Genomic DNA, 15,633 nt, shown 5'->3' on the forward strand with positions numbered 1-15,633 from the left:
CTAGTAATTTATGTCCATGAAACTCTCAAAAAAGAATAAAGAAAACAGATTTGCCTCTGTTGATTAGCGAATAAACAGCTAGTTTTGTGTATTTTCAAACAACTCGTTATAGTTGAACATCTGTTACTAAAGATTCAGACATGTCAAATGCAATGCTGATTTCAGACAGCAGACGGCAGCAGACCGCCATGATGTCTGATTTCACAACAGCTAAACAAGCTAATCGCACTAACAGTTCACAGTATGCTAAAACTGAACAGTTTTCCCCAGGATTTCACTGAATGGTGTTTTAAAGCACAGCGTGGGCAATTCAAACTCTTTAAATAGAATTTCCAACCATTTAATCGTCATTGTAAACAGTTAAACATTATTAGAGTTCACAGCCAGTAGCTTTAATGAAATCACACCAGGTGCAGAGTGTTTAGCAGGTTTTGGAAGACTAAACTTGGCCAGCACTTTGTTCCTATGCTTGGTGAGCTATTCTGAGCATTCGGGAAGCTGCCATGCACTCTAATTGGGCATGTGAAAACTATCATCTGCAAATCCCCTCCAGTGCATCTCAGCAAATCTCCAGGCCTTCCCTCGGCCAGCTGTTTGCCAAGAGTGGGCTCTTCCTGCAGGACATCTCTTTGACTCTGAATGCATTATCATAATAATACATTTCCCAGGAGAATCCCCATCAAGTGAATTGGAATGTCACTTAATGGCCAAAGCACATACCAAAAAAGATAGTAAAGTCCGTTCCAAAGACATGTTACACCAAAACTATATTTATTCCTTGTTTTTCACTCTTCCCCAGAAGTGCATTCGAGATTGTACATTTGCACAAGCCAGTGGGCTTGAAATTAAACATCCAACTTACACAGACAATACCCTGTCCAGACATCATACTCAATATAGAGTAAACCGTCCACAAGTCATACATAAAAAAGATATATATCTTATCTATGAATGACTTATATATATATAAAGTTCAGTTGAGAAAGGTGTGAGCTGTCGTGAGTTCTGGTTCCTTGAAATTGGAAGGGTCTTGGTCAGATGAAAATTTAAGCCTTTACAAGAGCAGCAAACTCTGTGAGATGAGACAAAGATGAGAACTCCATTAGTACATTCGGTTTCCAAATAGCATCAAAGGCTTATTTGTCTTGGTATAGGCCTACTGTGCTACCACTCGATTCTGCAGTAGTGTTGTTGAAGATATCATGAGTAATGTGGGAACTGTTTAGACCGCTGCTCAATGTTCCTACACTCTTAAAAAGGAAGGTTTCAAAGATAACCGAAAAGGGGTTTAACAACCTGATGCCAGAGGAGAGCATTTATAGTTCCATAAATAACTGTTTTGCTTAGATATACTGGTGTAAACCCATAAATAAATATGCTAAGGAACCTATGAACCATAGCCAACACAAGAACCCTGTCCAGATAAAACTGTTTTTTGATATGAAGGGGTTTATTTGTTGAACCCACAAAGAACCATTGAAGAACCTTGATTTTTAAGAGTGTAGAGCAGCATTTACCAGTTAAGACTTCCTTTATGACCTCATTTTAGATGTAAAGGTGGATCAAAATCTCATTTGTTATGTACCTTCAGCTCCAATCTTGCCATCACCATCACTGTCACCAGCAGCGAGGAAGGCCTTGGTCTCTTTGTCGGTCAGAGCCCTGGCACTGGCTTTAAAGTTCTGCAGGAACAGCCTACAGGAGGAGACATGTGATTCAGTTCATTTAGCCAACAACTGTTGTGATTTATATGAATCAGGTGTGTATGAGTCTCACTTCAGCTCCTCCTCCTCAATGAAGCCACTGTTGTCCTGGTCAATGATGGCAAAAGCCTTCTTGACTTCATCAGCGGATTTGGCAGACAGACCGACCTTTGCGACGAAGGATTTGAAGTTAAATGATTCAGCAGCTGTGTGGAGAGAATGTCGTGCCACAATCAGTGTTCCTCTCAAATAAATAAGATAATGTGAGAATAGTGCCTATTTCAAATGATCAAATCATCATTAAATATGTTAAGGTGCTCAGTCTCAGAAACTTACTTTTACATAAAGGGGCAATATTTAATTTTGGATAAATTTTTTGCCTTTAAATTGCATATTGTTTTCTAGCTGTATAAAACATAAACTGTGCTTCATTTGATTGTGTTAAAACATTTTGTTTAAAAAATGAATTCATTCAAATCCTCAAGACTAGGATATCAAGAATATATATATTCTAGAATATTAAGAACTATTTTAGATGTTACAAATATTGTATCTAATTATTGTTACAAATATTGTAATAATGTAATGATATTAATATAAAAAAATAAGAATTCATTGCATATTTTTTGCCTTTACACTTTTTATTTTAGGGGTATTTTTTGACACTTTCTGTGATTTTTCTGACCCAAGCCCCCCTTAATTTCAAACTCTGGTATGAGACTTTTGTCCAAACACTTTTTTACACATTTAGACAAAACAATGCCACTATACCCACTCTATTTCTTGCAATGTACATAAAAAATGCACTACAAATCCCAAGTTTGGACACTCTTTACTTAATAATATAAATCTTAAAAACCTTTTCATAACTGCTTATGCTTAAGTTTATGCCTATAAATTCTCAGCTACTTCAAAGAAGCAAACATTTTATAGAATTTGTTTCATAATTTGTGGTCAGTACATAATCCCCATACTTCCATTTGTTTTGACGACAGTACTATTAGCCTATAATGTGGAAAATAGTAATTGTAAAGAACTCTTAAGCATCTTGCTTTTAATATTAAATGAAAAATATTCATTGTTTTGGATTTTATGCATCTATCTTGCTTACGCCAATTCTTTAATTAATATTTAATTTATTGGTAACACTGCCAGAACATAATATAGTATACTGACTTTAATTATTTTCTAATACAAAACTTAGATCATTAGTCCATGATTTTTTATTAACATATTTGAATGAGCACAAACTGCAGAGCTGTTCAATCTTATCAGCTGTTTGTTTATGACTTGAAGTTGCTGTATAGTGTTACCAAGTTATTTCATAAAATTACCACGTGGTGTGTTGTGTCTTACCCTGGCAGGCAGCAAGAGCAGCATCCACGTCAGCTGCGGCGAGCATAGCGGCAACGGCCATCTTTCTGGTTCTGATTAAGCTGCAAAATAACAGAAATATTGGGTGACAATTTGCAGATGGTGTATTAATATGATCTTTCATGCTATATACAAAAACACCATTCTGTATTTCCCCAACTGGTTTAAACTTCTCTACTGATGGTACTGAGCTGTATTCATCCAAACTTCTAATTACAGGTATCATGAACTTTCTGATTCATAGTGCTGCCATGGAAGATCAGAATTAAGTGCCTTCCAGCAGAAGCAAAGCAAAGATGTCTGCACATGTCAACAAAGGCCAAGTATACTGAACCACTAGTGATGGATTCTTCACTAACTGATAGAAAACACACTTAGAAAAACACAAATCATTTTACACCAGCCCTTATCTTTTTCTTAAACAACTAGTTGTCCTCAGCGGCAAGCCGTCAACAATTAGTTTCCAAGGTCTCCAGTCTTTTGTGTCTGCGTCCACAGCGGGATGTGACCATGAAGATGCCTTGATGCTCTCCAAATACCAATATGACATATTCCAAAGTGTGCTGTGATGAAGCTCAGTATGATTTTTCTGAGAAGCCTGATCATAGAGTATAAAAATGCTGGTGACCCTCAGTAGATGACTGCATCCATTGGTGATGGCAGCAGGACCCACACTCACCTTGTGCTTGTCCAAGGCGAGTGAAAAACCAAAGGAGTTAGTCGAGGTGTGGCCAATTCTTCTGTGGAACCCTGCTTATATATCCTCGCCCTCACCATTTACAGGAATCCAAAGCTCAGTAACGGATACTCCATGTAGGACTAGGTTAGGAATAGTGTCGAAAAAATGTGTCCAGTAGTCAAGTTGGGCTATTTTTAGTGTCACAAATGATGCTCAGATCCATGTGTGGGACCCTATAGACTTCTCTAGAGGCCCTCCTTCCAGCACGAGCTCGGGTTCAGCAACCATCCATTCACACCTTTTCACAGGACTCGATATTTCCATCTGGTCGTTTACTTTCATTCTCCCATAAACTAAAATCTCAGGACAAAAGGTGTGATATCACAGATGTATTGCTCATGGATGTCTGATTGATGTGGATCGTGTTTCTTTTCCAGGTTAGAAACTCTGGACGGAGGGCTGTTGCGCAATGCGTCTCAGAGCCATAAATCATGTCATTGCATGATAAGAATAATTCACACGTGAAAATGTACAAGTTTAGTTATAGATATGTGATCAAATTGAAACTGCAGCATGATTTTATGTTTATGTCACAAGATGGATTAGATATATTTATTATATTAATGTTCACTGAATTGACATGACTTACTTAAAGGAATCAGAATGATTGCACTGCAAATACGAAACCTTACTGTAGAAAGACTTCCAACAACCTAATAGCCTTATTTCAGAAAGTTCCTATTCTGTTTTAGTTACAGTTTTTTGTTGTTTTCATGCTTTTATACACTTGAAAAGACCACACCAATCAACGATGAGTAAAAGTGTATCCATTCTTGGAGACTTAACTTTATTAAGCAGTTTCATATACTATTATCATCAGTTACAGAAGCAAATTGACGGGTTTCTTTTGTTCCCAGACATGATTTGCACAATTACGACAATGATTTCCTAAGCATACATTCATAAGCAAAATAAAAAGCAACTCACAGATCATTTATGCAACATAAATAAGAGAGAAACATGAAACGAATGTAGCAGAATGTTCAAGTCAGTCAAGACGTTCGCCACATATTCCTTATTTAAGCAAGGAACAGAATTCTGCAAAAAAGAAAGAGAAAAACAAATTTAAATTCTTCTTATTCACTTAAATTCAGAAAGAGAATTGTGATTCATTCCATTACTTAATTGAAAATGCTCTAATATTTTGGGGATACATGCAAATATCAACATGTGGATACTTATAAAATGCAACTCTAGTTATCTCTATGCAGAGTCGAACACCCTGCATGAAAGACATCTTAATTTGACTGGGGAGGTAGAGAATTCCCAATTAGAGATTTCCCAGTCTTTCACGATAATCAGTACGTCTGTATGTGTTTAAGTGACTAGAATTGGTGCAGTTCTCATTTGTACAGCTGATTTATCCCCCAGGCAAAACAGCAGCCAGACTGTAAAGGATGGGCCCTGCTTTCTATAGGAGTCGAGCTCCCAAGGGCCTATTTTGGAAGGGTCCAATTGCTGATTTGGCTTTACCTTCCATCCCAATTTTTCCATCTCCATCGCAGTCTCCAACTGCCAAGAGAGAGTTGGTCTCTGCCTCGCTGAGCTCTCGGGCCCCTGAGCAGAAGTTCTGGAGGAAGCGCCTTGAGACGCAATCAAAGAACAGTGAGAAATAATCAGAGGTTCACAATGCACCTTCTGCAAAACGTAACGTGTTAACAATCTTCTTGTTGTGTATCAGACTGATTAGAAACACAATAGGATAAAATCTTCAAATAAACAAGAATGCTTTACTTTAGTTCCTCTTTTTCTATAAATCCACTCTTGTCCTGGTCCAAGGCCTTGAACACCTTCTCCCCATCTGAACTGGATTTACCCATCAGTCCTACTTGTTCAAAGAACAATTTGTAGTTGAACGATCCTGGGGCTGGAAAATAGCAAATATGATGAAAGTAAAAGTTGGAGGGAGAATTAGAGGAAAGAACACATGGAATTACAACTATTTCCCAGTTTTGACTTTACAACTGATGTGCACCAAATGTAGCTGCAGTACACTAATTAATAAAAAAGTATACAGTATACTGTATATGTTGTATTCATAAACCAATTTAATACATTTTTAAATAAGCAAAATAGCAAAACTGTGCCCTGAATATACATTCTCAAACATTTGTATCAAATCTTTACCAAGATTGTGCATGTGGTAAAGTTTGCATCTGATAATGTTTGAATAAACGCATTGCATTGATATTTGCATTGGTTTGGAACGTGTGCTTTTGTTTGCTGGTTGAATTGCACACATTGTTGTGGTGCATAATTTCGCACGACTGCAATCTGAAATTTGGATGGCTGGTGAGCATGTGTGGTCTCGGATGCTAGGCACAAACACACTGGTATCCTGGTGGCAACTTGCTCCCTTGCCCCCTGGCTGCCTGGAAACCTGGATCAACCCATCTCCAAAGCACAGGTCTCCCTGTGTGCATGTGTGTGCGTACTTGTGCAGCTGCAACTTATGAAGCCAGAATGCATGCACTAATGTGTTGTTAGTGAGAATAACAGAAATGTTGCGAGTGTGTGAGTGTAGTTGCAGATGAGTATAGATATTAGTAATGTATTAGTGCAGAGTGATTGTGTGTGTGTATGTGTTGGAGCTACAGTATAACTCACCTTGACAAGCCTGGATAGCTGCAGAGATGTCGTCTTGTTTCAGGACCGCTGCGAGTGCCATTATTCTCCCAAACTAACTTCTGAAACTGTACATTATAATAAGAGGGGAAAGATTTGTATCCGCCTACTTGCATATTTTCCCTGCATTAGCTCCATGTTGTCTTATCATAGTCTGCAAATGAGCGCAAGCCAAGTTTTTCCCATCATAATTTAATGTTATGAACAGAAGCATGCAGTTCATTAACACATATGTTTCAAACAAAGATGCTGCTAAGTTCATATTACTTCCAGATTAACCTTAGAAAAACATAAAGGAATGAGGTAATGCAACTTCCATTGTCATTTACATGATTCTTCTAAAGATACTTGAACTGATGTAACCAAACTGATTTAGAAAGTGAAATTTAAATCATGAAGCGGGCACTGACCTTCTGGACTGGTTGTAGAAGTGATGTGTAATTGCAGTTTCCTCCGGAACAATGAATGCAGAGATCCTCTTCTTCACTTCTGTAATGTAAAATGCACAGAGACGTGACGACCGTGCCCTTAAACCCAAGGAGGCCTTCCTCACCACAAAACACCTCCCTCCTCATTAGCTAATCTTAGCAGATCATTTCTGACAGCTATTGGTTTGAAAGGATGTGATTTTTGCATATGTTCACTAGGGAGTCAGGTGAACTCAGAGGTCATTGGCTCGAGGTTACCACTGAGACCTGTGATGTTGCTGGGGGGGACACACGATCTGCCTTTGTTCTACTTTGTGGAGGATGTATAATTGCACCATCTGCATCTCACAAAAAAATAACACAGAAACATCACCAAAGAGTTGATGTTGATAATTCTGAATGGCTGGACTAATACATAACTAAACACTGCATATAAACTAAAATTTTCTGCAGAAATGAAAATATCCAAATACCAATCTGTGTAATAGACTATAAAAAATGATTGGTGACACTTTAGTAACAGCATTGGTAACAGCCATTTTACCTCACATGTTATAAATGCTTAATAACACTTCTAAAACATTAGTAACCTATGGAAATGTGTCTTAATGTCAAGTGTTCACATATGAAGGATTTATGAAGGAGTTGCCAACATTAGAAACCTGTACATTAAGTTCAGTATGGTTTAATGGTCATCAGACATTATTATATGATATATGTTGTGAATGAGTATGAAGAGCTGAAAAGTGTTTCTGTGGATCACTTTAGGTTTTACTGGGACTTGATAAGTTCGGACAACACTCGGAGTAGCGCCATTATTTTGACATAAATGTGACAATAAAAGTGAGTCATGACATTACTGTAATGTAGCATAAAGCGACCTTCTTTTGAATCTCAATATAATAGTCTATTTTTAAGTTAAGCTATTTATTAAGTTAAAATGCTCACTATTTGTGAAGTGCTCCCGGAAAGTTGGCCTTTTTTATTCATGTCTTTATAACTGTATATTAATGATTTATAATGCATTTTTAAATGATAAGTCATTAATGAACTCTTTTATAATCCCTAACAAAGGGAATATTAGTGTAAAGTGTTACCAAAGTATTTCATAATTCTTTTAAAACAGGACCTTTTCTTTAGGCTGTTAACTTGTCACACTGCAAATCACATAAAGGCAGCATAATATTAATCAATTAGACTACAGTGGTTTAATCCATGAATTCTGAAGAGATATGATAGGGGCAGTGGTGGCTCAGTGGTTGAGGCTCAGGTTACTGACCAGAAGGTCGGAGGTTCAAGCCCCAGCACCACCAAGATGCCACTGTTGGGCCCTTGAGCAAGGCACTTAACTCCAGGTTGCTCTGGGGGGATTGTCCCTGTAATAACTGCACTGTAAGTTGCTTTGGATAAAAGCATCTGCCAAATGCATAAATGTAAATGTCACAATATTTCTGCTAAAGTTTAGTTTTAGGGTCTCAGCTTTAGTTTCATCATAAGTACATCCAAAGTGGATTGATTAAGCACATTGAACCATAATTTTTTTTGGCACCACGTAGATTTTACAAGGCAGCAATTACGTTTTTCAAGTTGAAGATGGATTTTTACAGTGTTAGTTATGGCCTATAGCTAAGCTTTAACAACTCTTAAAGGGATAGTTCACCCAAAAATAAAAATTCTCTCATCATTTACTCACCCTCATGCCACCCCAGATGTGTTTATTAACACAAATTCATATTTTTTAGAAGAATATTTCAGCTCTGTAGGTCCATACAATGCAAGTCAACAGGGTCCAAAAGTTTGAAGCTCCAAAAAGCACAAAAAGGTAAGAAAGGACTTAAATATTGGTCTATTTCTCTCACACCTATCATATCTCTTCAGAATTCATGGATTAAACCACTGTAGTCTAATTGATTAATCTTATGCTGCCTTTATGTGATTTTTAGAGCTACAAAAGTTCTGATCACCATTCACTTGCATTGTATGGACCAACAGAGCAGAAACACTCTTCTTAAAAACCTCAGTTGTGTTCAGCAGAAGAAATAAAGTAATACACATCTGGGATGGCATGAAAGTGAGTAAATGATGAGCGTAATCTGTAATTTGTAATTTTTGGGTGAACTATCCCTTTAATGGCAGGCCATGTCTTTTCTTTTCACAATGTGATTGCAGGCCTAAAATAGAAAGGTGTCAAAAAAGAATCGACAAACAGATTTAGCGCTTCATGTTTAAACCCCAGAAAACAATGAGGCTATCCCCTTTTGGGATAATTTGCTCTTTTTATTTGTTGTTGTTTTTTTTGTACATTGCCCATTGCCCTGATGTACATTGATAAAAACAACAAAAATAACTAGAATGTACATTTCCTGAAGAAAATGTGAGTGGTGCTTGCCGTGGCAAAACTCGTCAAATAGCATTTTATAACTGCTGAGATATGTTTTTTTTTACTCGGTTGCTAGGGTACCCCCATCTGGTTGCTAGGCAGTTACCATAGTGATATTTATCAAGTCTCCTTGCTATCCTGAGTAAAATCAGTCAACCAGGAAATCTCTACGATGTTCTGATCCAGAGATATGTGATTTGTTATTTGGTTGCTAGGGTAACCCCTCCTTGTTGCTAGGCAGTTACCATAGTGATTCTAATCAAGTGTCTTTGCCATCCTGATTGAAATAAACCAACCCAGAAGTCTGTACGATTTTCTGGTGCAGAAATATGTGATTTGTTACTCGGTTGCTAGGGTAACCCCATCTGGTTGCTAGGCAGTTAACATAGTGATAGTAATCAAGTCTCCTTGCCATCCTGTGTGAAATAAGTCAACCTTGAAGTCTCTACTGTTTTCTGGTGCAAAGATATGTGATTTGTTACTCGGTTGCTAGGGTAACCCCATCTGGTTGCTAGGCAGTTACCATAGTGATACTAATGAAGTCTCCTTGCCATCCTGATTGAAATAAGTCAACCCAGAAGTCTGTACTATTTTCTGGTGCAGAGATATTTGATTTGTTACTCGGTTGCTAGGGTAACCCCATCTAGTTGCTAGGCAGTTACCATAGTGATAGTAATCAAGTGTCCTTGCCATCCTGAGTGAAATAAATCAACCCAGAAGTCTGCATTATTTTCTGGTGCAGAGATATGTGATTTGTTACTCGGTTGCTAGGGTAACCCCATCTGGTTGCTAGGCAGTTACCATAGTGATACTAATCAAGTCTCCTTGCCATCCTGATTGAAATAAATCAACCCAGAAGTCTGCATTATTTTCTGGTGCAGAGATATGTGATTTGTTACTCGGTTGCTAGGGTAACCCCATCTGGTTGCTAGGCAGTTACCATAGTGATACTAATCAAGTCTCCTTGCCATCCTGATTGAAATAAGTCAACCCGGAAGTCTCTATGTTTTTCTGATGCAGAGATATGTGATTTGTTACTCTGTTGCTAGGGTAACCCCATGGGGTTGCTAGGCAGTTACTATAGTGATACTTATCAAGTCTCCTTGCCATCCTGATTGAAATAAATCAACCCAGAAGTCTCTCTGATTTTCTGGTGCAGAGATATTGTTATTGCTAAACGGTTGCTAGGGTACTCTGTTTAGTTGCTAGGGAGTGGCTTGGCAGCTGCCAATCATGAAACTCCAAAGGCTGCTTGTCAGTATGAATGATATAAACCAACTCCCATGCTTCTGTGACATTCAGAATGGAAGATATCCCTCTATGGATTTTGGTTGCTAAGGTGCTCGACAATGGTTGCTAGGGAGGGGCTAGGAAGTGTTGAGGTGATTCATGATTGGCTGTTTGTTGTCCCGAGTAAAACGAGACCACCCTTGTGTTTCTATGACACTTCTATCCGGAGATATCCCTTTGATGTCTTTCATTAGAAGTCTATAGGACTTGTAGCTAAGGTGCCTTAAATTGTTGCTAGGGCGTGGCTTGATAGCTTCACAATGATCCCGAGAGACTGATTGGTCGTCTGAGTGAAATGAGCCCGCCCCCTTGTCTCTATGACACTGTGATCCAGAGCTATGTTCAATACAATATCCCTATGCAATGTCATTTCATGGGCCGTCCTACACCATTGTAAGTCAATGGGGTAACTTTGGGCAGCTCCTGCCCCCCAGGGGTGCAACTTTTACCCCATATTGAGGTATGCTCTTACAGAGCCTGCCAGCCTCATCAAATGTGGCAAATCACACGTTTCTGCGAAAATCTCGCTCGGAGCTGTGACTCGTCAAATTTTGTCGCAATGTTAAGTCTATGGGATTTTTTCGGCCGCTTTTTTGCCCCTGGGGCAAATACCGCTTATAAAAGTCATTCCACACCTCGAATAATTATAATAATAATAATAATAATAATAAGTATGGCGAATAACAATAGTGATGCCTTGCCTTTGGCAAGCACCACTAATAATAGTTTAATAATAATATTATTAATAATAATTCATAATGGTTTCATACTGAATTTCATAGATTTATTTTTCCCTAAAGAAATTATTTAGTCTAACAACATCATGTCATAAAATAACAAAATTGTAAACAGTACAGTACATGGACAGTTTTGCCATTAAAATGGTGCTTACAGCCATTACTAATAAATAATCTGTAAAAACACAAAGCCTTTAATTACACTGATTTATGTGAACGCTAGCGGATGCGTACGAACGAGTTTCTGTTCCTGTCACTATGCGTGACGTCACGAAACATGGCGCTCGTGCGGAAACTGTGTTCACTGCGTTTTTGATTTGTCTGTCAACGCAGGAATATTACAATGCCGGGGAAAGACATATCCGCGCATGTAATCGTCCGAGAGAGCTAGTAAACAAACAAGAGTGTTCGAACGATGAGAAATAACCGCAAATAAGACGCCGGTGGAAATATCAGCAGACTGTCTGTCGCGTTAGCTACAACACGACACATGAATAATATAACTCAAAATGACTATTTTACACCACTGATATACACATTTAGATGTATATAGATCTAGATGAACTTATTAAGGCGTCTTACATGTAATTTATTTAGATGTAATAGGCGTTTATAGGCAGTGCTGATGATGGAGGCTCTTCGTGGAGGTGTGTATGTGTGTTTACTGGGATTCGTCACACTCGCACAAGCTGCTCCAGTCTCCTACACACACACAGGTAAGATGTCGAGCACTGTCAGTGACATACAGCTGTGTGTTCACCCTTTCAATCATGTTGGCACTTTAACACTGTGGTGGTAATACCATGGATTGACATAGCACTCGTCCAAAAACCACGGCGCTATCGTGATATTGGTTCATGTCCAAGTTGATTTTGGTTGCTCATGATGCTTTTTTGGTAGTATTTTCAGCAGGTAAGTTGCGAGTTGGCTTCCACTTAAAGAAACCATCTAACTTTGATGTATACCATAGTTTTAAATGATACCATATTCGTATAAGGTGGTTATACCATGGCATCTTGTCCCAAACAATAGAAATACCATGGCACTTTTTTCTTATTGGTATCAGCACATAAAATAAAATGCCATGTCATTGAGCAAATCTACGAAACTATTAACAAATAAACACTTATTCAGCTTGATTATTGTTTTGAACTGGATATTTGTGTGTATGGTGATTCATACCTGGATGTGCTCAAGGTTATCTGCTAGTTATGTAATAAGTTGTGTTGTAGGTATCTCTTACACATTTGTTGTGTTGACTCTCAATGGTTCTAATAAATGTCAGGGGTCACAGTAAAGCAAGGCTGCCATGTGATCTATACTGTGATTAAACACTCATCTTTGGTGATGTGATCACCTACTTTTCCCTCTGGAGAAAACACAATGATTGATCAAAGAAAGGCCTCAATGGATAGAATGTGTGCAGGTTACTCTTCAATGATTTTAATGGATTCACCAGGTCAGATTTACTGAGGACTATTTCCCCCTCAAAGGTAGCAGGAGTTACAGTACGTCTATACATAAGCTAAGAATATCAGTGGTGAATGATTTACATATTTAGTTAGATGTTTTAGGAAGATTGTTTACTAATCATGAGCACTTTGTAATCAGTGTTGATTACAGATGGACTATTGTCATGTGATGAGTTTTATTGTTAATAGAGAACAACCAATATGGGTTTTTTTAGTGGCTGATGCTGATATCTAGAGTAGGGTGGCTGACACAATTGACACAATTTAATATAGTAAACAACAAACATAAAATTGCTAAAAAATATATGAATAAACTCTTATTTAGCACTATATTTACACCAAAAATACAGAATCAAACCAATTGTACATACAGTTATGGCTGCGACTAACGATTATTCGACTATTCAGACGATTAATCATTAGCTGTTAACCAACTCTACAGCTTGTGTCCTGAATTAAAAGGTTGTATTAAACGTGCTTACTAATAATGAAGAGGACAAAATTATCTTTTTAAAATACCTCTAAATGACATTCGCTGAATTAAAGGATTTTGTTTTTTAAAAAGTTACATTAAATCGAAAAATTCACGGCAAAAAATCCTACTGTTATCAAATGTTTTTGTCTTGTTTTCCATATAAAATGGTCTAAAAATCCCTAAAATAAGATACATTTACTTGAGAAGCAACATATAAGATATTTAGACTTGCTTTAAGAGAATATATCTTAAATATACAGTAAGTGTATTTTGTATATAAGTGTATTTTTCACTTGTTTATATTTCTGCCAGTCCAGTAAAGACTAAATACACTTATATTCAAGATTCATTCTCTAAAAGCAAGTATAAATATCTTATATGCTGCTTCAGGAAAATGCATCTTGTTTTAAGGATTTTTATGTATTTTAAAATATTTAAACATGTAATATTATATTCAGCATTCTCAGACAACATATTTGTCTTCAGCAGAATTGGTCCTAAAGTAATTCTACACTGTTTCAAAGGAGTTTTACATATTTATATTGGAAAACAAGCCAAAACTAAACAAATCATAAACGTATTTTGTTGCAGCATATAATTAATATTAATAGAGCTGCATATCATCGATTTTCTTCATGATAAGATACACACCGCAACACATATGTATTGTGATTCACATAACATGTGGCGAACCATCATGTTATAATTTAACTGGAGCAAGCGTGTGCGAGGGACAAACGTGCCCGCGCCAGAGTGTACATCAGTCAGGTGCAGTTTCAATCTCTCCACCAATCGGGTCACTTCACGCGACACTTCACGCTGACCGCACAGAGATATGCCAGTTTCAGAGTTTATACTCATTTACATGACCTGCTTCCTTATTATGTGAACTCTAATAAAGGATGCATTAAAGATATAACGGCGAGGTGTTTCCTTTAAAGATCCTCTGACAAGTTTAGCTTCAATGGAATGTATTTCATGTTTTTTAATATTTTTGCATTAGAATTCCCTCATACTTTGTGATCTACATCACCTGAAGCTGTTTGGAAAGTTTAGAGTGCATCTGGACTGTGAGCTGTGTTCTTCCTCTACTCATTCAGGCGTGAGCTGCAGAGCTGCAATCATTAGAGTTTCATATCTGATCTCATGTTACCTTAAATGAGATCAAACGACTATTCGACAAAAACATTGTCAATAATGTCAACAAATCGTTTCAGCCCTACATACAGTGCATAGTGAATTAGACATTTACTTGGAGCACACGTGAAGCTCTTTTACTATTAAGTTGCACTCATGCGCTTGTGCGGATCCAGCGTGAGCCGCAATCTCCTGACATTTTAAATTGCTTGGATTGTCACCGAGTGACCCATCATGATTTGTGAATCAGAGGAACTTTAGATCCTGAAGTTTTTGATTCTGGCTGCTAGAATACATGCTTCAGGGGATGATATTAGATGAGCGCTTGATGGGAAGAAACCACTGGATTTTCGTGAGGTTTGTGAATTACATCTGCGTAAAGGAGAGATCTGCATATTTGCAGACGGTATATAATAGAAGTTTTTAGAGGTGTGAATCTTCACTGGCCTTTCAATTCGATTACGATTCAAAGGGTAACGATTTGATTTTAAAATGATTCTCAATGCATCACGATGGATCTTGTCCTTCAATTTCTATCTTTTTCAGTTTCTTCAAATTGAAATTTTTACTCTCCATTTTTTTCCCTTTCAGCTTTTTATTTAACAGCTGTTTTAAAAATCAGAACAAGTCACATTACATAAACTGGCCTTATACATTCAGTGTGAGGTATGAACTAAACATGGAACATCCACAAGATTAAATAAATGCTTCAATAGTTTAAAAGAGTATCTCAGTTGTTCAGTTTCTTTCTTTAGAACCTTATAAAAAATCTCTTAAAATCACAAAACAAATATTGGTTCTCCATCAAAACACACTGAATACTATTACTTCAACCGATTAAATGATTGTTTTTATTTTTGTTTAAGCATTGTAAATCATTTAATAGTATTTAATTATTATTTAAAATGAATATATGCCATGCTATTCATTTTAATTTTTAACCACAACTGGAAGTTGCTGGTCCAGGATGAGAGATATATCAGCTTCTCCTCTCCTCACCTGCACAGGTGATAGTGAAGCGCTTTAAATAGCGCAGTTGTTGTTTCAGAAATGTATCAAGCGTCCCGTATGCACTGTTCTATCTGTTTGCTCTGTATAGTAGAAGATAAAACCTTTGTCATCAGGTGTGCGCAATGTCCTGACAAATGAGTGCCGGCAATTACAAAAGCCAATAAAATGGAGCGTGCGCAAGAGTAGAGAAAGGCATCAGGGGGAAGAAAAAAATAATTACATGAAAACATCACCAACATCTCCCAAACTGCTGCCTCTTCAT

The 15,633-nt window shown here is 37.4% G+C and overlaps 3 protein-coding genes across 3 annotated transcripts in view; 1 reads left to right on the forward strand and 2 right to left on the reverse strand.

The window, feature by feature from the left end:
* Nucleotides 1-711: 711 nt before the first annotated feature.
* LOC127647721 (parvalbumin beta-like) lies at nucleotides 712-3,807 on the reverse strand. Its single transcript, XM_052132155.1, has 5 exons — nucleotides 3,757-3,807; nucleotides 3,060-3,139; nucleotides 1,777-1,909; nucleotides 1,586-1,695; nucleotides 712-1,072 (listed from the first exon to the last, which is right to left on the reverse strand). The coding sequence occupies exons 2-5, from the start codon at nucleotides 3,118-3,120 to the stop codon at nucleotides 1,047-1,049; spliced, it is 330 nt and encodes a 109-aa protein (XP_051988115.1). The 5' UTR covers nucleotides 3,121-3,139; nucleotides 3,757-3,807; the 3' UTR covers nucleotides 712-1,046.
* A 787-nt stretch (nucleotides 3,808-4,594) lies between these two features.
* On the reverse strand, nucleotides 4,595-6,933 carry LOC127647722 (parvalbumin beta-like). Its single transcript, XM_052132156.1, has 5 exons — nucleotides 6,852-6,933; nucleotides 6,424-6,509; nucleotides 5,551-5,683; nucleotides 5,290-5,399; nucleotides 4,595-4,854 (listed from the first exon to the last, which is right to left on the reverse strand). The coding sequence occupies exons 2-5, from the start codon at nucleotides 6,482-6,484 to the stop codon at nucleotides 4,832-4,834; spliced, it is 327 nt and encodes a 108-aa protein (XP_051988116.1). The 5' UTR covers nucleotides 6,485-6,509; nucleotides 6,852-6,933; the 3' UTR covers nucleotides 4,595-4,831.
* Nucleotides 6,934-11,553: 4,620 nt separating this feature from the next.
* LOC127647878 (serine/threonine-protein kinase LMTK2-like) overlaps nucleotides 11,554-15,633 on the forward strand; it is an 84,392-nt gene continuing 80,312 nt past the window's right edge. Inside the window, exon 1 of the mRNA XM_052132394.1 lies at nucleotides 11,554-11,992. Within this exon, the coding sequence (XP_051988354.1) occupies nucleotides 11,902-11,992 (91 nt within the window). The 5' untranslated portion in view covers nucleotides 11,554-11,901. The remainder of the gene's footprint in view (nucleotides 11,993-15,633) is intronic.

This window comes from Xyrauchen texanus, chromosome 8 (genome assembly GCF_025860055.1).
Source record: "Xyrauchen texanus isolate HMW12.3.18 chromosome 8, RBS_HiC_50CHRs, whole genome shotgun sequence".
NCBI classification, from domain to species: domain Eukaryota; kingdom Metazoa; phylum Chordata; class Actinopteri; order Cypriniformes; family Catostomidae; genus Xyrauchen; species Xyrauchen texanus.

Bases quoted from the DNA above. Each gene is read 5' to 3' on its own strand.
- LOC127647722 (XM_052132156.1), bottom strand. From the start codon at position 6,484: ATGGCACTCGCAGCGGTCCTGAAACAAGACGACATCTCTGCAGCTATC. The intron at 5,684-6,423 runs GTGAGTTATACT...GCTATTTTCCAG, and splicing joins AGCTATCCAGGCTTGTCAAG to CCCCAGGATCGTTCAACTAC. The intron at 4,855-5,289 runs GTAAAGCCAAAT...TCTTTTTTGCAG, and splicing joins TGGAAAAATTGGGATGGAAG to AATTCTGTTCCTTGCTTAAA.
- LOC127647721 (XM_052132155.1), bottom strand. From the start codon at position 3,120: ATGGCCGTTGCCGCTATGCTCGCCGCAGCTGACGTGGATGCTGCTCTT. The intron at 1,696-1,776 runs GTGAGACTCATA...CTCCTCCTGTAG, and splicing joins ATTGAGGAGGAGGAGCTGAA to GCTGTTCCTGCAGAACTTTA. The intron at 1,073-1,585 runs GTACATAACAAA...CTCATCTCACAG, and splicing joins TGGCAAGATTGGAGCTGAAG to AGTTTGCTGCTCTTGTAAAG.